General features: G+C 37.8%; 1 protein-coding gene and 1 long non-coding RNA gene across 2 annotated transcripts; both read right to left on the reverse strand.

Moving 5' to 3' along the window:
* Window positions 1–8,529: 8,529 nt before the first annotated feature.
* adrb1 (adrenoceptor beta 1) lies at window positions 8,530–11,850 on the reverse strand. Its single transcript, XM_067430381.1, has one exon. The coding sequence runs from the start codon at window positions 11,814–11,816 to the stop codon at window positions 10,587–10,589; it is 1,230 nt and encodes a 409-aa protein (XP_067286482.1). The 5' UTR covers window positions 11,817–11,850; the 3' UTR covers window positions 8,530–10,586.
* An 8,497-nt stretch (window positions 11,851–20,347) lies between these two features.
* On the reverse strand, window positions 20,348–22,096 carry LOC137056150 (uncharacterized). Its single transcript, XR_010900206.1, has 3 exons — window positions 21,929–22,096; window positions 21,741–21,828; window positions 20,348–20,482 (listed from the first exon to the last, which is right to left on the reverse strand). It is a non-coding gene; the product is annotated as an uncharacterized lncRNA (long non-coding RNA).
* Window positions 22,097–22,698: the final 602 nt, after the last annotated feature.

Raw genomic sequence — 22,698 nt, forward strand, 5'->3', positions numbered from 1 at the left:
TGAAAGTTTAATTTTTATCATTACATTATGGAAATAACGAACTTTTATCACATATGCTAATTTTTTTAGCAGGACCTGTATGTATATATGTAATATACACACACATACATACAGTGAGGAAAATAAGTATTTGAACACCCTGCTATTTTACAAGTTCTCTTGCAAATCATGGAGGGTTCTGAAATTGTTATCGTAGGTGCATATCTATTGTGAAAGACATAATCTAAAAAAAAAAAAATCCAGAAATCACACTGTATGATTTTTTTAAACAATTTTTTGTATGATACAGCTGCAAATTTGAGTACCTGAGAAAATCAATGTTAATATTTGGTACAGTAGCCTTTGTTTGCAATTACAGAGGTCAAACATTTCCTGTAGTTTTTCACCAGGTTTGCACACACTGCAGGAGGGATTTTTGGCCCACTCCTCCACACAGATCTTCTCTAGATCAGTCAGGTTTCTGCTCTGCTGAGAAACACGGGAGTTTGAGCTCCCTCCAAAGATTCTCTATTGGTTTTAGGTCTAGAGACTGGCTAGGCCATGCCAGAACCTTGCCAGAACCCTATGCTTCTTAAAGAGCCACTCCTTGGTTATCCTGGCTGTGTGCTTTGAGTTATTTTCCTGTTGGAAGACCCAGCCTCGACCCATCTTCAATGCTCTAACTGAGGGTAGGAGGTTGTTCCCCAAAATCTCGCAATACATGGCGAGTTCATCCTCTCCTTAATACAGTGCAGTCGCCCTGTCCCATGTGCAGGAAAACACCCCCAAAGCATGATGCTACCAACCCAATGCTTCACAGTAGGGATGGTGTTCTTGGTATGGTACTCATCATTCTTCTTCCTCTAAACACGTTTAGTGGAATTATGACCAAAAAGTTCTATTTTAGTCTCACCTGACCACATGACTTTCTCCCATGACTTTTCTGGATCATCCAAATGGTCATTGGCAAACTTAAGACGGCCTGGACATATGCTGGTTTAAGCAGGGGAACCTTCCGTGCCATGCATGATTTCAAACCATGACATCTTTTACCAATTTTACGTATTACCAACAGTAACCTTGGAAACGGTGGTCCCAGCTCTTTTCAGGTCATTGACCAGCTCCTCCCGTGTAGTTCTGGGCTGATTTCTTCACCCCACAAGGTGAGATCTTGCATGGAGCCCCAGTCCGAAGGAGACTGACAGTCATGTTTGGCTTCTTCCATTTTCTAATGATTGCTCCAACAGTGGACCTTTTTTCACCAAGATGCTTGGCAATTTCCCTGTAGCCCTTTCCAGCCTTGGGGAGGTGTATAATTTTGTCTCTAGTGTCTTTGGACAGCTCTTTGTTCTTGGCCATGTTAGTAGTTGGATTCTTACTAATTGTATGGGGTGGACAGGTGTCTTTATGCAGCTAACGACCTCAAACAGGTGAATCTAATTTAGGATAATAAATGGAGTGGAGGTGGACATTTTAAAAGGCAGACTAACAGGTCTTTGAGGGTCAGAATTCTAGCTGATAGACAGGTTTTCAAATACTTATTTGCAGCTATCATACAAATCAATAGTTAAAAAAATCATATATTGTGATTTCTGGATTTTGTTTTGTAGATTATGTCTCTCACAGTGGATATGCACCTACGATGACAATTTCAAACCCCACCATAATTTCCAAGTGGGAGAACTTGCTAAACAGCAGGGTGTTTAAATACTTATCCCCCCCCCTCTCCCTCTCCCTCTCTCTCTCTCTCTCTTTCTCTCTCTCTCTATATATATATATATATAATTTTTTTTATCATTTTTATAATATAGGTTAATAGAAGATTTTTTTTTTTTTTTGCACATCTGGGAGGGTTGTTTTCACCTCCCTATAATATGCCTATTTATTTTTGCCACCAAAACTATTCCCGATTAAATGGTTAGTAGTTGCATTTTATTACCCCATTTAATCTACCATTTTCCCTGCTGTCTGCAGCCCTATCAGAGCTTCTGTCCCCTTTTTTGTTGCAAGGTGACTTATGGGTCACTGGTCACTCATTGGGTGTGTGTGAGTGTACAATAAACCACGTGTTCCCCCTGCATTGCCTTAAGTAACATTATGTAACAGTAGCAGGTGATGTCCAAAACCAAATGTTTCTGTGTACCGGGCCTTGACTTATTGATCCTCTTTCCCACAAAACACACAGAAACATCAACGACACAGAACACTGATATTGAGCAGGTCAAAATAAAGGAAAACTCTCAGAATTTTATGATGAGTAGGCCTAATAATAGCCTAATATATAAGCTACTTATTCAAATGCACTTTGCATCTCCCACATGCAACTGATATTTTTAGGCATACTACCATAGAACATTGAGTACGGGAAACTCACTTTTGAAAAGTAATTTAGGTGGTGCATTTCCTGTTAGCTTCGGCCTGCACTAATTATAGACATATTTACAGAAATGGCTGAATGTGTTTATCAAACAGAATCTCTGTCTGCATATGAAATGCACAAAAGTTTTTTGCCATCTGACGAATCCTGCATGTACAATCTATTTAAATTCTATTCTATTCAAGCTATTATTTTAAAACTGTTAAACAGAACAACTTCCCTCTTGAACAGAACAATTTTTAATATGGACACTTACACCCTGCTTGTTTTAAATTCATCTCACCTGTGTGGCATTTCAGAGTCTGCTGAAGGTGATGATCGAGACGGCAGGTTAAAACATCCTGTACATGGCTAAGAGCCATTGCGTGAACTCCGCTCGGCACTTATTTTTAGCTCTTCAAGATAACGTGCTCCGACACTCATATCAACCTTGTAGACCTCCAGAGAATTCATGGGCCTCAGTTGATGCTTTCGTCTGACCGGGAGGTCTTGTCGTGAGTAACAGGAATGTTTGTGAGATTGTCTACCCACATGTATTGCAAATATATCTTGACGTAAATATAATTAGACTCAGATTCTTATTTTTAAAAAGTAACATTTTGTCCAGAAACTAGAAAAAAAGGTTATTTTCGAAGATAAAAAAACCCAAAACAGTAAATAGTGCTCGTCTAACGACACGTTTCACGATGACTAATACTGTTCATTGTTTACTCATATTTTATGGCGAAATTTTATTTTTAATTTAGTAAATATTTCAAATGTAGTAAATAAACTAATTTTAGTCAACAAAAAAAGAGAGAAAAAAATCAAGAAAGCAAAATTCAAACATTTTACATAACAGTTTTTCTCAATCGCTAATTGACTGATATTTTTCCCTCTCAAAATAAGTTCATATCTCTGAGCAGTTAGTTTGTTATTGATTTCAGTTTAGTTTCTTATTGATTTAAGCGAACCGCATGTGTTTTGGCCTGTGTGCAAATAGAGCAAGTAGGCCTACAATTGTCTAACTATATGCAAATGGCTTATTGATCAAAACTGATGAGTTGATTCTCAGTAAAATTGCCAAACTCTTTACGACTTCTAAACATTCTTTAATCGTGTGGAAGTTCACATTTAAAATGATCGGACATGCATATTCCATAAATGCCTATGACATGGATTGTTTGTAATGTCTGCTAAATTGGCAAATGGCCTGCCATTGTAATGAAACAGGAATCACGACCAAACACCAGTTTATTTTTATAGAAATGTGTTGCATGTAAACTGAAAATTCACAGTGGCTTGCATGGAAGAGCAATAAGATGATATATAAGAATGTGTGGTGTTAGGGTAAGTTAGAATAGAAAATGTAAAAATGAACAAGCAACTGTAGATTTTAAGTTTACATGCATAGCCTACATATTTCTACAAAATAATGTAGGCCTACTGTATAAATACATACATTTTCTTTTTGTGTAGGCCTACTGCAGTATTATTTTTTCCTACTGTTGAAATCTTTAAAGAGCATTTAGCTAGACAGAACTGACATTTTTGTATTTCTGAACATTTTGACCATTGTGTGAGAGGCTCCAGAAGGGAGCAGAATCTCAATGAGCCCCATGTTAAAATGCCCAACTTTACAGCAGAAAAAAACATGTTTACAGGTACAAATTGTGGTTTTGGTCTATATGGCTAATTTTGCCTTTCATGACAACTGTGAGGGGGTGAATTTTATTTTTAATAACTTATTCATTTACATTATATAAAGCCATAAAGTTCTGCATTATTAAGGGCGTGGTTACTTTGAGTGACAGGTAGATCGCCATTTATTCGCTATCTGTTAGTCATTGCGTCACCTAAGCTCCGCCTACATCCCACCTCTTTGCCCATTTTCTGTTATCTGGGAGTGACACGCGATGACGCGTTAGCAAAATGGCAACGACTAGCTCGTCTCTACTTTACGCTTCAGAACGGCTCATCGGAATCCTATGGGTGACGTCACGGATACTACGTCCATATTTTTTTACAATCTATGATTTGAACACTGGCAATTTCAGTTACATCAATGAAAGAAAATGAAGACACGTCATCCATTTTTTTTTACAGTCTAGGCTGATTTATACTTCTGCGTTGGACATGCAGACCAATCACAGCGCTTGCAGTCCGCATAGAACCAAGGCATTACGTTAAATGCTATATTTTTGGGAGAGGTTCACTTCAGGGTATGTTGTAAGCTACGCATGCAACACACAGCCTACGACATAGCTACGGCGTACACTCGATGCAGAGCCAGACAGTAACGGAGTACATTTACTTGAGTACAATACTTAAGTACAATTTTGAAGGAAATCTGTACTTTACTTGAGTATTATTTTGGGGAGTACTCATGACTTTACTCAAGTACATTTGAGAGGCAAATATTATACTCTTTACTTCACTACATTTCTATCCATAACCGTAAGTACTCATTACTACTTCTAAAAAAAATGATGATTGGATTGTTCAGGGGCCACTGATTGGGACATCCTATCAGCATTCACCTTCAGCTTTCCGCCAAAGTCAACTCCATGGTCAGATTTAAGCTTGGGATATACTCTGCAAGAACAAAGAAATGTGTTCGTTTTCTCGAGGTGGCAAGCACAAGAACAAAGTTTGTTCTGGCCAATACATTCCATACTTCACAATAAAACCAGGCACCGATCATCAGCTTTTTTTTTTTTTTGCATTAACCCCTCCCACTTTAAATGTATGACCAATCACACAATAGTTTCACCGAAACCTGGAAAATGCTGCCTTCGGAGGACACATTTGAAGGCAGGAAGGCATCAATCTGCGTCCGAATGTTAGCTTCACTTCCTATCTCCTGAGAGACCTTCATCTCATCGATTTTTGAAGGCAGCGTACATGTGTCCTTCGCTGCCTTTGATGTCCCATAATCCTGTGCTTTCCATTTAGTGATAGTTGAGCTGGGGGGAAAAAGATGGCGTCCAGAAGTTGCGTTTGCAGTTCAGTTTGTGTGTAAATGTATGATTTTTACCAACATATTACACTTCTGATGTCATTTCTAGCGCAAAATCACTACTGTAGTAATTAAATATGTGTTTAGTTCTCACCAAAGCTCTCTCTTTTTAGCTCTATTTAACTGTTACACTGCCTTAGAAGTCTGTCCGAAATTAGTTTCATGAGGCGCCTTCATGCACAAAACGCTGCCTTACAAGTCATTGTCTGATGAGGCAGCGAGGCAACGAGTCAGCTGCCTATAGGTTTTCGGACGCAGCCGATGTGCCGAGAACGAGAACTCCCAAACAAGGACTGTGAGAACATGACGTCATTTTGTTCTCTCAGCCGTCAGAGCGAGAACTTTTTTCTCTGTTCTTGCGGAGTATGTTGTAGCCTTTAGAAAAGTGACGAAACAATGGATGAAGGAGCAGGTCTATGATGGTCTATCAGGTCTATCAATGGATGACGCAGCAGGTCTATCCCGGGAATGTGCCAACCCGAGATGTTCTTGAGTATGTGGTGGTGTGTTTAACGCAGTCAGGTTTAAATGTGGGTGCAAAAAAATCCATTAAAACTCTAGCAGAGATATGTCAGAGCGTTGCCATTGTGCTATTGCCTTCTGGGCAAGTGAGACATGTAAAATAAAGCAACATGGTAAAAAGATGAAAATGACTTGATTTTACATTCAATTCCTTTTACAATCTCCAAGGTATTAATATTAGCATTTTTCATAACTCCATGTAGGACGTTGCTGTACGTAAATGTAAGCACTGTGGCAGTAGTAATGCAATATTTAGAAAATGTACTCTTGATACTCTAGTACTTTTAAAAACAAGTACTTCAGTACTTTTACTTAAGTAGACATCTGACTGTAGTACTTTTACTTGTACTTGGGTAAAAACTGAGCAAGGGGTATCTGTACTTTTACTCAAGTAATGAAGCTGTGTCCGCCTCTGTGCAGAAGTAGCTATAAATTGGGCTTATGTTTTAAACCCGTCTTATAAACCATGAACACATCGAGACTGTGAAAGCAGTAATTTGACACGTAAATATACTTGTGTGTGCGTTATTTTGAGCAGATGTAAATTGTAACATTATGTGTAGGTGTTCGGATGAGTTTTTTAACCCACTAGTAAAGCACTTTTGTAGTTTATGGCAATTACTTTACTATTCGTGCAGCTAAAACAGGCAATTCTTTATTATTTCCCGCCTTAATTTTGCTGATAAAGTAAACAAAACAAAAAATGATAGCATTTTGATTAGCTAAGATGAACAATTTAGCTAAGAAGATTAGCACTGTCACAGGTCAGTAAGTGTGAGCGACTGAGCTTGGATATAATGGTCAGAGAGTGCCCTTCAGACAAGCCGTTGAATGGAAACTACAACACTGGAATGAATGGAAGGCAGCCAGACGTGCACAGGTATAAGTGGATGCCGTTCTCTCAACACCTCATAAAGCGGTTACGTATTACAATTAACCGCGTAAGCTGTTGGCCACCGTGAAAGGGAAAAACATGAGAGCGTTTTATCTCCATGATGTGCTAATGGCAGCCATTGGCTGACATAAAACAACGTGTTTAAAGATTGTTGCCGTACCAGACCAAGTGGCCCTTACGTGAACTAAAGATGTGTAATGGCAGTCAAAGCCCAGAAAACTTTTTGAACTTGCCGACCGGCTGCTATTAATAGACACTTAACGTTTTTGAAGTAAGCAAATGTACCGTTCACAGACCACAGTGAGCTAATCTTTTCTACTTAGGCCAATCAGGGTTTCAGTGCAATTCTCCTGATTTGAGCACAGCGGCATTTGAGCCTCCAAGCAAATAAAAGCGGGCCCGCATTGAGTCATTACGTCAGAGTCATCAGGTATAGAATGATAAACTAAGAATAAGCTTTCTGATTAATGAAAGAGATTCAGCGCTGATAAAGAAACCAAAGGCAATCACATGTGCACCATTTGTTTCGACACAAGGGCCCTCATCTGTCACGTCTGTCCGGAGACAAATTCCTGCCAAGCAAATTGTTTTTAACAACAATGTGACATGCAGCCAGGAACATATCCATGATGCGGGCAGCGTTGTTGTTGTGAAACGGTGCACTGTTGTATTAGCACAGGTAATCGCATTTAAATAAGGTTCATTAGCTGAAGCGACGCGGACATATTGCATTCAGCGAACCCTGAGGCATATTAGATGTGAGAGGGCTCTGGGGACAGAGATCCGAGCAGTAATGCATTTTAAAGCATCCGACCTCTTGTAATTAACAGCACACAGCTGTGAGTTCAAATGAAATGTATTCCTTAAAAGCTTGTTTTTCACAGCAAAATGCATTTGACATCTGGTTTTTCTAGAAGGAATAAAATAAGCAGAAAAACAAGGCCTTAAACGGCTTTTTATTATTCAGTGAACATGAAAATATACAATAATTATACCAATACACGACCAGAAAAGAAACCAGTAAACTAACCATTACACTGAAAAAATGTAACATATAACTGCATCATATTGCTAAATCAATGTTTTGTTTTTTCTTTAAGCCGGACTTCACTTTTAACAAATATTCCTACATTGCCGTTTTATTTGCATGCATGGAAGTTGATTACGGAAAGCAGAAAATGAGAATTTCCATATTTCCCTATAAGCCTTTGCTAACACTCCATTGATGCGGAAAATGATGCCATTAGGAGAATTTCCTAACGCGTTGTGTTCACACTGTGATGTGAATCTTAAGAACCAAGTGACTGACACCCAATACACTCTTAGAAAAAAAGGTTGATTGGAATTCTATAACTTTTTCTTCTAAGAGTGTCCTGTTAGTTTGCACGTGAATTGAAATGATATTGTGTCGTGTTATTTTTCAGTCCACTGCAGTCTGAGACGGTGGAAAACCCAACAGTGATGCAAGTGCAGCAATCAGATCAAACTAAATGAGGTCAGCACATAAATATTTAAGGTAAGCTCTAATGGGAGGCCCTTGGTAGACATTAGCCATGTTGAAAAAGACCGTTTTTTTTACTTTCAATCAACTGCAGATGAGGGTAACTCAGATATTGAGATGCAAATCTAAACTGTGTAAGATAAAATAAAGTACGCTTGAGAACATTTTGCCTTAGAAAAAAACAAACAAACAACATTCTGGAATCCCAACGGATTTCAGAAATCCCAACAAATTATAAAGTGATTACAAAAGCAGTGTGCCTTTTCACAATATCACATTTTATTGCACGCTAGCCTTGACGTCAACATCATGAATCTTGTACAATACTTCACATGAGGCACTGGTACATAAGATATTTCTGTAAAAATGTAAAGTTGGGGAAATATATATTGAGAACTTGCCAAAAAAATGTGTGTGTGTGCATCTTTACAGATAAATGAGTACAGTAACATAACCGGTAGAAATTTGAAATGAATGGAAAATGCAAGAAGCTCATTGCCCCAGCTTACATTTGACACAAATAAGGTGCGTGTAAATCACAAGTATTTAACAATATTTTCCCACATTGCCACGCTTTTTCGTATATATGCTGTACAATGCATCAAATAAATACTGTACATTTTGACAATTTGTTTAATATAAACAACTTCCTCGTACAATTTGCACATTATACAGGTATGAGGTAAAACAAGATTTAATATCACATTTAAGAAAAAAACATTCCAATAAACAATGTAAAGGCTCAGTGCCTAAACACATTGCTATGAAGAATGAAAAACACTGTTTCACTTGTCAATTTCAGAGCTAAACAACACACCACTGCTTCAGTCTGACCAAACTGCCGTTGGTTCACTGTAAAATACTGACAGTTTGTATTTGAAAAGATTTCAGTTATAATTGCATTTTGGACAGCATTTGTAAAAATGTTTTTAACCAATGTAATCCCACGTTATCATTGGTGACCTGCATTAACGTTTGAGTTTGAAGGGGAAAGCCTTGATTTAACGTGATCATTTTAAACAGCTGGTTTAAACAGTCACATGAACAATGCTGTTTAATTCCAGTTTGCCCTATTTGATAAATATATTTAATGGGTCTATTATTAGGCTACTTTACTGTAGGAAAACTGTTAAATATGAATCATTATAAAACAAACTGTGTAAACATGTCAGTGATTCCATTTGTGACCAGTGAGAGACCAGATTTGAATAACTGATTGATTCACATGAGAATATTTAAAGTATTGGTACAATAAATGCAGCAAAGAAATATAAATATATCCATATTTTTGGATTATCAATACCGTTTTTCCACACGATGGCTGAATATCAAAAATATTAAATGACACTGCTTAATTGTTTGCAATTTCTTATTTGGTCTTTCAGACAACCTAAGTTTCCCACCGGTTACAATTGTTTTAGAAATTTAACACCATTTCACTTTACACTTTCATAAAAGGCAGTGGGCTTTACGAATACATGTGAAAATGGGACTAAATGGGTTAATAATTGTTTTTACACTATTATCTATTTTATATATTATAACATTTATTTCTGGTCCTTGAATTTGATTGGCTGAGCAGCTTTCCAAAAGTGCGCTGTAGTGGGACTTTTCACTGTTTGTATCAATCCTCTTACGCGTGTTCATGGAGGAGCAGGTCGGAGTGGAAGTGGAGTCAGTGCGCATTTTCTCTTTTCAATTGTTCAATTGTCGCTCCGCTCCATCCATTTAGTTTGTGCGTTACATGGTTAAAACAAAAAGTTGGCATGAAACGGAAGTTTCGATAGTCTTTTCTTCTCTGTTGGATCCGAGGAAACGGCTTCTCGAATGAGAAAGAAAGTAGGGCGTAATTTTGGATTTTGTCCATCTGGAATTGATTGGCTCATTGTGGTTTGCTTTTGCTGTGATCACAAGTGAGAACAGGTTGCCCCGCCCTAACGTCAGTAAACACGTCACCATTGAAGATATATTGTTGCAAGATAATTAATTTTTATTAAGATTATGAGGGCAAATTAATTTTAAAAATATATGCACGGATAAATTATTTATAATAAATAATACTGCAATATCCCATACAAAATAAGAATTTTTCACTTATTTCATGATGAGTTCAAAGCTTTGTTTTTTTCCCCTGAAAAATATTTTCGGTGATGAAGAAGAAAGACTTTAGGCTACAAACTATCTGGCCAAATTTTGTCTAAAATGTAGTTGAAGAAGCAATATCACACTCTTAGCGCGTGCGTAATTACCTGATATCCAACCGAAACAGCACTCTTGCTCGTGTGATATTGATTAAATAATCGCAGATGTACTTTTACAGCTGAGACTCTGAATGGGACATCCTGCCGCTCCTCTCTAGACTGCAGTCGCTGCTGTCCGCGCCGTTACAGTCCGACCACGTCCCGAGCATGCTCTGCTCCATTGAGTTCCCAAAGCCCCCGGTGCAGCGCGACAGATCGCACGAGCTCACGTGGAGCCTGCGGTCCGCCTGCCGCGGACAACACAACAGCCTCTTGAAGGCTTTCCTGAAGTCGGGACTCCGACAATAAATGATGGGGTTGAAGGCGGAGTTCACGTACCCCAGCCAGTTCAAAAACACGAAGAGCTCCTTTTCCACCACTTGTGCGCGAAACACCCGCACCACGTTCACGATGAAGAACGGCAGCCAGCAGAGAGTGAATGTTCCCATGATTATTCCCAACGTTTTCAGCGCCTTCTGCTCTTTCAAAGCCAGGATCTTGGTGGTTCGTTTTCGGTTAGGTTTGCAATTAGTACCCTGATTGTTGTAGAATCTTCCCTCACATTTGTTGATTTTGTTCAGCTGTTGTTTGGCTTCTCTATACACTCGGGCATAGACGAATATCATGACTATTAAAGGGATGTAAAACGATATAATGGACGAGGAGATGGCATATGCGCGATTGGTGACGAAGTCACAGCACTCGGGATCGTCATAGCACAATGTATCCTCGCTGGCCCGGGACCAGTGCATTAGGATAGGTGGGAATGACACAAGAGCTGATATAGCCCACACTCCACACACCAATACCTTGGCTCGTGTTTTTGTTAAAAGGCTTTGATAGCGAAATGGAGAGATGATGGCGATATACCTGTCTATTGCAATTACGCACAGGGTCTCGATGCTCGCCGTGACGCAAAGTACATCAAGAGATATCCAGAATTCACAGAAGAACGATCCATACATCCAGGCTCCTTTTACTTCCAAGGCTGCGCCAAACGGCACCACCAGTAACCCCATGATGAGGTCTGCGCACGCCAGAGACACGATGAAAACATTGGTGAGCGTCTGGAGCCTCTGATTCCGGGCTATGGCGACTATAACCAGTATATTCCCCACTACAGTGACACATACTATCAGACCCATGATGATTCCTATGCCCACGAGCCACTGTTCTGATAAGTTAAGATCCGTGGCGCGTTTAGAGTCATTGCTGTAGTTTACGGACGGTAAACCGTCTCCCATGGTGTGGAGAAATGAAGCGCGTTCATTCAGAACTTCAGGTCCTGTGTGGAGCGCTTCCATCCGCGCTCTGCTCTCCAGCCCAGCGCGCACAAGCGCTCGCTGAAGGACCAGGCAACGCGGACGTCACAGGCTGCACAGCCAATGGCGCTGCACCTCTTAATTGCAAGTCCCTCACAAATAAGTAATACAGAGCCGCGCAAGAACTCCTTGGTCCTACCCAAGTGCGGACAATGTGCTGCGGCGGCGCTTTTACACATGGCAATTTCAAAAATGACCCCCCACCCCCCGCCTCCATTTACACTGAGAAATAAACAGAAAGTTTAGGTATTTAAAAAATATTTAGTTATCTTGCCATGCAGGTTACTATTGGTGATTAATCAAATGTAAGCAAACTGTCAATAATCCCATACAAACTACCTAAATAACATAACATGTAACATAAACATCAATAAAAATGTAATGGTTTATGCACGGAATACTAAGAATACCTTTTAATTAATTAAATTAATATTTTACTGTCGCATAGCCTTCATACTGCCTTAAGTTAAATATACATTAAATTTGTAAATAAGATGATAATTCTGTCCAGTTCTTTTTTTTTTTTTTACAGTAGATAATTAAGTGATTTACAGTTAAACAGCTGTTTACATTTCCATTGTTTAAAAAAAATAAAAACTTTTCTTTTAAAATCAACTCTATATTCTTGTGGGGATGCTGGGACCCACATAAATACATGACTGAACATATTAATATTTTTTATATATTCCACCATCCAAAATTTTAAATTTACCCAGTCTTGAGCTACAAAACTACCCTCTAAAAAATGCTTCGTTGCTTTAACCCAATGTTGGTTCAAATATGGACTAACCCAGCAATTGGGTTATTTTTACCCAGCGATTGGGTTGTTTTAACCCTGCAGTTGGGTTAAATATGTGCTTAAGACAACCCAATCGCTGGGTTAAAACAACCCAATTGCTGGGTTAGTCCATATTTGACCCAACATTTGGTTGTTTTTTTATCCAGAATTTTTTAGAGTGTACAGTAATGCTCTAAGGGTTTTTAGAACAATACACTCTAAACAAATTCTGGGTAAAAATAACCCAATGTTGGGTCAAATATGGACTACCGAAGCAATTGGGTTGTTTTAACCCAGCGATTGGGTTGTCTTCAGCAAATATTTAACCCAACCGCAGGGTTAAAACAACCCAATTGCTGGGTTAGTCCATATTTGACCCAACATTGGGTTAAAACATCCCAGCATTTTTTAGAGTGTAGCAATCATGTTGCGGAAACATTTGATCCTTTTATCTCTGTGTGACTGAACTTATGAGCTTTTTAAACCATAAAATTAATCAGTTCATACTTGAGCAAAGTTATGCAAATTGCATACTTTTCTCTACTTTTATGCACGTTCTGTTATGTGCCACACATTGACTGATACTGCATTGCCTCATGCTGAGATTCCAAAGCTATAGAACATATACATTTTATGCTATGTAAACTCATAAAAACATCAGTGCTGACTTCTCAAACATCTGGAAAGTAGTACGCAACAACACTGCCTGACAGCACTAGGCAATTATAGGGCCCTTGGACAGATACGGTACATGTTTGCAAACTTCACAATGCTCAATTCAGTTGTTCCACCAGCCAAGCTATAAAAAGAGCCAACAGTGGGCCACTTGCTTTCCTTATGAAAACGAATCAGCCCGGGCGAGAGATGTTTTTCTAGCAGTAGGAAGCTGTTACTGTAGATAAGATCGTAATTGCACCTCCTTATAGCTGGGACACAGACAGGCACATTAGACTAATGCTGCCGCTACACAATTTCTCTCTCGTTCTCATCTACATTCCAGCATTGTAGAACAGCACTCTGACCTTTTCTTTTATTCTTTAGAAAAGCTAACAGGTATTAGAAGTCCCAGAAATAAAAAGATACTTGATATTGCCTTCGCCATCGTGTGATAACGTAGAGCCGGCACCTCCACACTTTCAACCCTTTTGTCATTGTTTGAACCATCAGATAATCCATCCTTGTGAAACGAATGATTTCACTCTCTCGAAGTGAGCAAAAGGAAGTTTACTTATGTTGCATGGCTGTAGGTGCTTGTGCAGGATGCACTATATCCCATTCATGTGCCAGTGCAAAATGAGACCTACAGGCATTGGAATTGTGGGTAATGCAGTTTAATGGTAATGATGGCATAATGATGGCTGATTCAGACTAAAATTAGAAGGGAATAGTCATATGAACAGTCATGCGGGCAATGAAAGAGAGGAATAGTGCTTCATTATCCCAAGCCTGGCAGGGTATTACAAATAATTTCAATATAGAGTTATAATCCTACCAATTTTTTTTAGAGAGAAATATGATGTTATTATTCTTGCCATTTTATATATGTGAACATTAGTTAAAGGGATAGTTCACCCAAAACTAGTCTCTTAGTCTCTGACCCCTACATAGGTACCAAAAATAGTCCATGTGACTCCAGTGGTTCAACCTTCATTTTAATTCTTAATTCAACAATTTCTTCTAGCCTGTGTCAGACTCTTATGCTGTTAATGTAACGTAAACAGAGCAGCACTTCCAGAACGCCGACTTACCATTGGCCGACACTGTTTATGTGAGCACCACAAGTCCTTCTGCCATAGAAAGGAAACGCTGCACTGTTTACACTGTCAACAGCGTAAGACTGACTGACTGAAGTAATTGGTGAGTAAAGTCATTTTTTTGTTTACTTTTCGTAAGCAAAAAAAAACATTCTCATTGCTTCATAAAATAAAGTTGAACCACTGGAGTCACATGGACTATTTTATCGATGTCTTTCTGACCTCTCTTGACCTTGAAAGTGGTAATTAAATTGCTGTCTATTAAGGGGTCTGCTCCGAAGATAAACGAGGGTCTTATGGGTTTTGAATGACACAAGGGTGAGAATTAATAGCAGACTTTTCATTTTTGAGTGAACTAACCCTTTAACATAGATGAATCAATACTGGCATGTATTGTTCATTGTTAGTTTCTAACTAATGGGACCTATAAAGTATTACTGTATTTTTATTATTTATTTATTTTTTGAAAAAATCTAAATAAAACATGTACAAAGACATGACTGTGAGGTATAATGAAACTGGCTATATTGAAATTATGTTTTGACTTGGAGCATGTTTAATAAGTGAGTCACAGTATGTTGATTCAATAGCCAGAGTCTGCGAGTTAATTTAATGAAAGATTCAATTAATTTGTCAGACTGATTCAAAGCAAAAACCTCTGGTTTAAAGTACTATTGAAGAGGTTTGGACATAATAAGAATGCTCTATAATTAAAGAATATTCATCCTATTTACACTCACACTCTAGCACACTATAAGGCAAATAAGCAACAAACTAACAATTTATATCAATTTAATCCTTGTAATGACTTTCAGCAGGGCATAACAAATCTTAAGCCATAACCACAGTGCTGCTAATAAAATATATTCTGAATTCAAATCAGCCCATGCAAGTCCAGTGCTAAATACAGCATGGAAAATGAACATTCTTCTCAGTATTATCAAAATGAAAGGATTAAAACCACGCAGTCTTATGTAAAGCGAAACCCAGGTAACTTGCTATTCACACAGCAGTCCAATTATCTTTAGTTTCATGCCATTTTATTGAAATTCACAGAGCACAGTTTTTGAGTCATGGTAAATGTCTTCAGAATATTAATACTGGATATAAAATATTGGTTTGATGAAGTTGTGTATACCAATAACACCTGAACCAAAAAATGGACTTTCATTTTCTGACCTTCAGAAAGTAATCTGCTGTGGCTTTGAAAAGACAAACAAGTAATATAATACTCAGGATGTAAAAAATACAATTTAAAGGGTTATTTCACCCCCCCCCCCCCCAATATATATATATATGGGGGGGGGGGGGTCATAATAATATTTTATTATTATGATGCATAACCTCATTGGTTCTCACAACTGTTGTGTGCATTGAGGAAAGTTTATATGTGAATAAGCCTAAATCTGTTCAGCCTATAAAACGTTTGTGTCTCTTTAGAAAATGTAGACTATAAACCACTCAATTCATATGGATTAGTTTAACAATCTCTTTAGGAATTTTTGAAGCGTCAAAGTGGTAGTTGGGTCAATGATAAATAAGGTTTTCAAGGTCTTTTTTTTTTTTAAGCAAAATTGTTTTAAAATGTAGTTTTATGTCCAAACCAATGTTTGCTGTTGATTCAAATTGGTTTTACAGCGTTTTAGGCAGCATTAATTCATTATTAAACAAGATTTCTGATTTTACCACCCAGAAAATGGTGCGACTATATATTAATTTAAATAAATATACATTTAATGTACTTAGCACTGCTGAGAACTTGTAAATATCAGTCATTGTAGTGTCTTAAAACTACAATGAGTAACTTTTTTAGTTTATTCTTAGCTAAAAATATATGTGCTCATTAAAGTATAATTACTTCTTTCAAGTAATAAAGTATTCTCGTAAGTTTATAATATGCCATTGAACATACATACGGGTGAGGGGTTCGAATGCTGGTCGCCATGTTGCCCTTCCATCTTGAAAGTACATTAGCCAAAGAGGGACATACCCGTAAATTCAAGCTTCGCCTTTCGCGTTTTAACACTCGATGGCACCGTGTCGAATGTGAAGAGGGGGATTGCCATGTTAATCTTGGACTAAATCGGCCACCGTAGGAGTTAAAACGAAATCAGAATTGAGAGGAACAGAAACTAATATTCATTGATGGTCATATACCATTTCACCGCTAGATGGGGGAAAATATCACACAGTGTAGCTTTAAATGCATATTGCATTGTAAATTCCCCTTCCATTTCTTTATTTATAGTCTTTTTTATTCTAATTCATATAAATGGCTACTTTTCTATGTTCTCAAACACCAATTTTTCGATAAGGAGTTTTTATTTTTGTTTTTAATTGTTAAAATGATTTGTATATGTTATATAAAGTTTTACAGTTATATTTCTTACTTTATGTTGCAATTGTAGTGGGAATTGATACATTTAAATGAAAATAGGCTGGTTGCACCACCTGACCATGACCGGTCACACCACCTGACGTTGTAATCAATAATGATTGATATTCACAAGATAAAATTAAAAATGTCAATGCATTTTATTCTGATTTCAATTGCCTTTATTTTAATCCTCAGACCAATTTATGTAACTCAGTAATATAATAATATTTCATTAACAAGAAGTGCAAAACAATACAGACCTTGTTACTACATCAAATGGGTCCTCTGGGGTCTTCTGTGTGATGTTATATGCTGTCACATGGTTTTCTTAAAGGAACATTGCATAAAATTGCATTTTTATGTCGGTCGCCCTCCCTGACATTTGGAGAAGTCAATTTTTCGGACAAAAGTTTTTTAAGCATTAAAATAGTTTTGAAATAGGACTGATACACCATTTTCCCTCATTTATAATAACTTTAACATAAAATCATGCCAAACTATTTGTTTAAGAATTTTAATGAGAAAATTAACCTTTTTATTGCAGTTTTTTTCTCTGGTTGCAGGTTTGGACGGTCGCACCGTCTGACATTTTTGGTCTTTCCAAGCACCAAAACTCAAAAACATCAATTGAATTTCAATAAAATGAAAAAGGTTTCTTATAAAGGAGATATTGTAGATCAGTTTGATATATGACATGTATTTATTAAAATTATGTTTAGAAAAATAAATTATTTGGACACAAAAAATACATGTCATGTCATTGACCCAGTTGCGTATCAATGGAGGGAAACAGAAATTGCTCAGATTCATTAAAAATATATTTGTTTGGTTTCAAAAATGAATGAAAGTCATATGGGTTTGGAACGACATAAGGGTGAGCAAATTGTCTTTTTTGAACTAACTAACCCTTGCATTATAGATTATGCATCTCTTATAGCCTACTATGAATTTTGATTTAAATAATTGTTCAAGACATTTATAAACCATTGAGGGGTCCCGTTTGATTTTATTCCCATATCTGTCTGTCAGTGAATATGCTTCACACTCCATATGTTTCATGCCTTCCATACATTTATACTCCTGGTAAATATCACAGATCAAAAACAGCATCTGTCTTCCCCTCTTCCTAATGGACAGAAGGTTCAAAGGGTCACTATCTGACAAACAGCACGCTCTGATCTCATCTTTGGCTGTTAACCCCTGAAAACATGTTGTTCATTCTATGAGCTTCACATATGCAAACATAAACATGACTGCAGCTGAAAGTTCAATGTGTTCACTGCGAGGTGGTGCCGTATTGAATGGTTTTCGCAGCCAGACAGAGCTCCATTAACTTTTGGCTATTTCCCTGCAGCTTCATTGCAGATGCATTTAAATTAACTCGACATCTGTCGGAATTTTCATGATAAGGTAATTTGAGAGTATGCCAATGTATAAGACATTCTGAAAATCTGAAAGCATTCTGTCCATATAAGGGAAGGTTGTTGCTTTGGACCCCATTGACCGTCACTGTATGGTTGAAAACATTCTTTAAAAGATCTTCTTTTGTGTTCCACATGAGAAAGAAAGTTTGGAACGCGATGTGGGTGAGTAAATCTAAAAATACATTTTTGGGTGAAGTATCCCTTTAAGCGTTACACAAGCTTTGAATGTGCTTCAGTCAGTGCATTGACACTCTTTAATTTCATTTAGCAAACTCCATCTTACTGATTAATACTGACTCTTCTTTCATGGTTAATGTGAACTTTACACCACATTAAACACACTAACTAGAGTGGGGGTCTTATGTGGTTTAAAGGTTTGTAGCGCATTACTGTGTGGTGATGTGCTGTCCCTCCATCAATGTAAATCTGTAGTTGTATCCCAAATGACATATACTGTAAAAAGTGTCCTTTTGAGAGCAAGTAAAGCTCCAAAAAAGCCATCCACACATTTTTACAGTGTACTGCACACTAGGCCTATGGACTGGACTATGCACCTTACCATTGTCACACTCTCCATCTTCAACAGTCCAGTCATCTAGTGAAAAACTACATTTTCCAGCATCCCTCCTGTTCATCTCCTGCACTCACTCAGCCTTCACTCACACCTGTTTCCCCATCAGCACTCCAATCTGCATCAGGATAAGAGCACACACCCTGTGATTCTGTTAATCTCCAACGATCTCCTTGTGATACGTAATCACTTGTAAGCTACTCTTTGGAATAGGCAATTACATGTACCCATCTACTCACAATGCTCATGTGAAGAGCTGTGTGCTCTCTCTACACTTCTGCTCCAGTCATCATTGATCCGCTATCACCTTGGCAAAGGAAAAGAGACTCCTTTAGTTAGTTCCTACTCATTTACTCATCATTATTCTGTCAATTACTCAACTACTTGCTGTTAAATTTACTTCCATATCCCAGTTAATGGGATATGGAAGTAAATGTTCTGGGAACGTGTTTTTTTTTTTTTTTTGGTAGCCAGCACGTCCCCCTAGCCTACCCTTAACATTCCCAATACATTCCCAATTTCCCATGATGTTCTGTTAACCTCTTTTCATCATTTATTTGAAATGCTCTCCCACGCCCCATATGATATAAGTGGCATTGAAGACAGATATATGAACGTTGATAATCAGTATATTAGTAACCATGTGTTGTTTTGAACTATTGTTTAAACAATATAAATAGACTAATCCGAGCACTACCCGGTTAACATTTTTTGTTTCCTAGAAAGTTATTTGGTTTCCCCCTAATAACCGAACAGGAATACTGTGCAAGTCTTAGGCACGTTAGTATTTTCACCCCCCAAAAATGTTTTTAAGCCAGTTTTTTATTTATATATTTTGCAATAGTGTGTCAGTAAGTAATATCAGTTTACATTTTCAAACACTTATTTTGCCATTGATTGTAATAATCCATTCCAGTGAGATTTTTGTATGCAGAAGGAGTCTGACGACAGCTGTTTGATCCACACGGAGATCTAATCTCACCATCATTGCAACCCGATCACACATAAATGCATATAAATAGTACGAGTGTGCAATGTCGTGGAATGTATACGCCAAAACTCATTTTGCCCTGCATATGATACTGTTTTTCACGTGCATATGATACACACTTTATGGCATATATGAGGTTTAGGGTAGTGGGGTGGGGGGTTCGTATGTATATACGCCATAAAATGCATATCATATGCACGCAAAAATAAGCGTAGCATATGCACGCCAAAAAGAGTTTTGGTGTATACATTCCACGACATTGCGCACTCGTACTATTTATATGCATTTTTCGTGAGATCTGGCTGATCATTGAGTCCGTCTGTGATTACATGAAGAAACTGAAAAAAACTGAATTAATATCCACAAGAACGGCGATAACATCTCCAAGACGCTTGAAGAAACCCTCCTGCAAAGCTCCCTGAAAAACGATGAGCACAGGACAAAAGCTGCTTAAAACGCAACGTGTTGTCACACCAAACACTGATTTGATTTAGTTATTAGGAGTTTATTGATAAACAAAAAAAAATATATTTAGACATTATAAATGAAAGCATTCTCACTTTACATCATTTTTACACAAGTGTCTAAAACTATTTCACAGTACTGTAGCTTTGCAGGAGGGTTTCTTCAAGCGTCTTGGAGATGTTGTCGCCGTTCTTGGTTTTCGTCTGTTTCTTCATGTAATCACAGACGGACTCGATGATGGTGAGATTAGATCTCCGTGTGGATCAAACAGCTGTCGTCAGACTCCTTCTGCATACAAAAATCTCACTGGAAAGGGTTATTACAATCAATGGCAAAATAAGTGTTTGCAAATGTTAATTGATATTACTGACTGACACACTATTGCAAAATATATAAATAACTGGCTTAAAAAAAACATTTTTTGGGGGCTAAAAATACTAACGTGCCTAGGACTTTTGCACAGTACTGTATGGGACTCTTCTGTGGTTACTGGGATGTAAGGAATTCTGCAACTTTTGAGGGCAAGAATTGTTCAACATTCCACACTTTGTTTGTTTTTTAGTTAAAGCTACGCTATGTAACTTTTCCGTCCGTTAGAGGGCGCCTATTCAAAAACAAAGGGGTAGTTTGATGATGCCAAGTTTGAGCTCAGAATCTTAGGACATGTGGTTTTCACCTCACAGTCAGTGGAAAAGAATCGGGATAGGACTCAGGCAGAAATTGTGTTCATGAATGTGATTATTAATGTTACTGTAGTATGAAGCAGAACAGGAGCTGAGCAAGGCCACTGGCACGATTGTTGCACAACACATGGCTCATGAGCAGCAGGACTTTTATGATGACGGGACACAGTCGCCGGCGCCATTTTTGTGTTTAAAATTGTTACGACAGTACTCATTGTGCATTCGCTCAGCACCTGCTATGACACTTGTTCCCACAGCTAAGAGTAAAGCACTTCTGCAGAATAAAACCAGAAACCGAGGGTAACGCAGATATGAAGCAATTGACAGGCAACTCCCTCAGACGTCTCAGGCCTCCTTGGTTAAAATAGCATTTTTTTCCCAATTCACAAATAGTTGGAAACATTTAGGATATTGTAAGAACTCAACTGAACAAAATATAACACTGGCCTGGTGTTTTTTGGATATTTTACTGCAAAAATACTACATGGTGCACCTTTAAATAAGTGCACTTGTTGGGTTTGTCAGTGTGAACACACTACTCACTGTTTATTATATAAAATAGTGCATAAGTACTACACAAATACTACACACCGCATTTGTACAAACTGCTGCACACCGTTTCTTATCATTTAATTATTTGCTAGCTCAAAACCGTAAATCCAATAGCTTGAAATCACAAAACAAGAGTGCAAAAATAATCACAAAGTTGCGACTGAGAAGTACATTTGCTGTGTGCTTTCAACTGTAAAATGATTGAAGCAAAAGTCAAACCGGGTTAATAGTCCTGTCATGGAATCATAACTGGACCTGGAAGACTAAAATGGGTATGTTACAGACTGACGTTTCTGTCAACCAACACTCACCGTATCACCAGATCTAAAACACTGAGGCCTTGAGTTCATGTTGTTGCCTCTCTCACTCACCCACGGCATTCTCCAGATTATTTCAGTGCTGTTGGGAAATTATGCTGGCAATGAGAATGCAGCTTTTTTTTTTTTTCTTGTAAAAAAAACTTGCAAGAATGTCTTTTGATAAAATCATAAATTCTCACATTGACATTTGCATGTGCGTAATCATCTAAAGTGTGCAAATGCTCTTTCACTGCTGCTGGGAGCTGTTGTGATGAAGGCAGATGCGTGTCAAAAAGCAGCTGTCTGATTGACTGCCTGTTAAATTCTAATGTTTTATTATTTACGCTTCTGTTAATCCTGCATATGGACTCGGGTTCTTCGTAATGTGCTTTCTAGTTAAATATTAGCCTGTTGCGCGGTAATGAGCGCTGTAGCTTCTCTGGGGGATTCCTGTGAGTGGAAATGAACATTTTGATAGGGTTCAGTGTTTGCTGAGAGATTATGAGGATCACATTCAACAGCACAAAGCATATATTTTCACAGCTCAGCTTCATTTGGAATTGCTGAGAACATTAAGCCAAGGAAATGGAGCGTGGTGGTAATACTGGTTTTAGACAGCCAAACACTATGGTTGACAGGTGTATGTGTGTGTGGGCTATTACTGAAAAATTAACACTTTACATTAAGGTTCAATATGTTAACACTGGATAATGAATTAGGTTGGCTACAATCAGTGCTGGGTAGGTTACGTGCAAATTGTAGTCCATTACTGAATACAAATTACATGTACAAAATTGTAGTTAGTAATGTAATCAATTACATTACATAATCAGACTTATTCAAATCTGTGATAAACTAGATAAGGCTAATATATTGTAGGCTACCATAGTGATATGAGGAAAAAACATGAAACAACATGGAGTGCATTAAACATTAAACTGGGGTTTGTGAAGTTTACAAACCCCTTTTT

The sequence above is a fragment of the Pseudorasbora parva genome, chromosome 21 (assembly GCF_024679245.1).
Source record: "Pseudorasbora parva isolate DD20220531a chromosome 21, ASM2467924v1, whole genome shotgun sequence".
Classification (NCBI taxonomy): domain Eukaryota; kingdom Metazoa; phylum Chordata; class Actinopteri; order Cypriniformes; family Gobionidae; genus Pseudorasbora; species Pseudorasbora parva.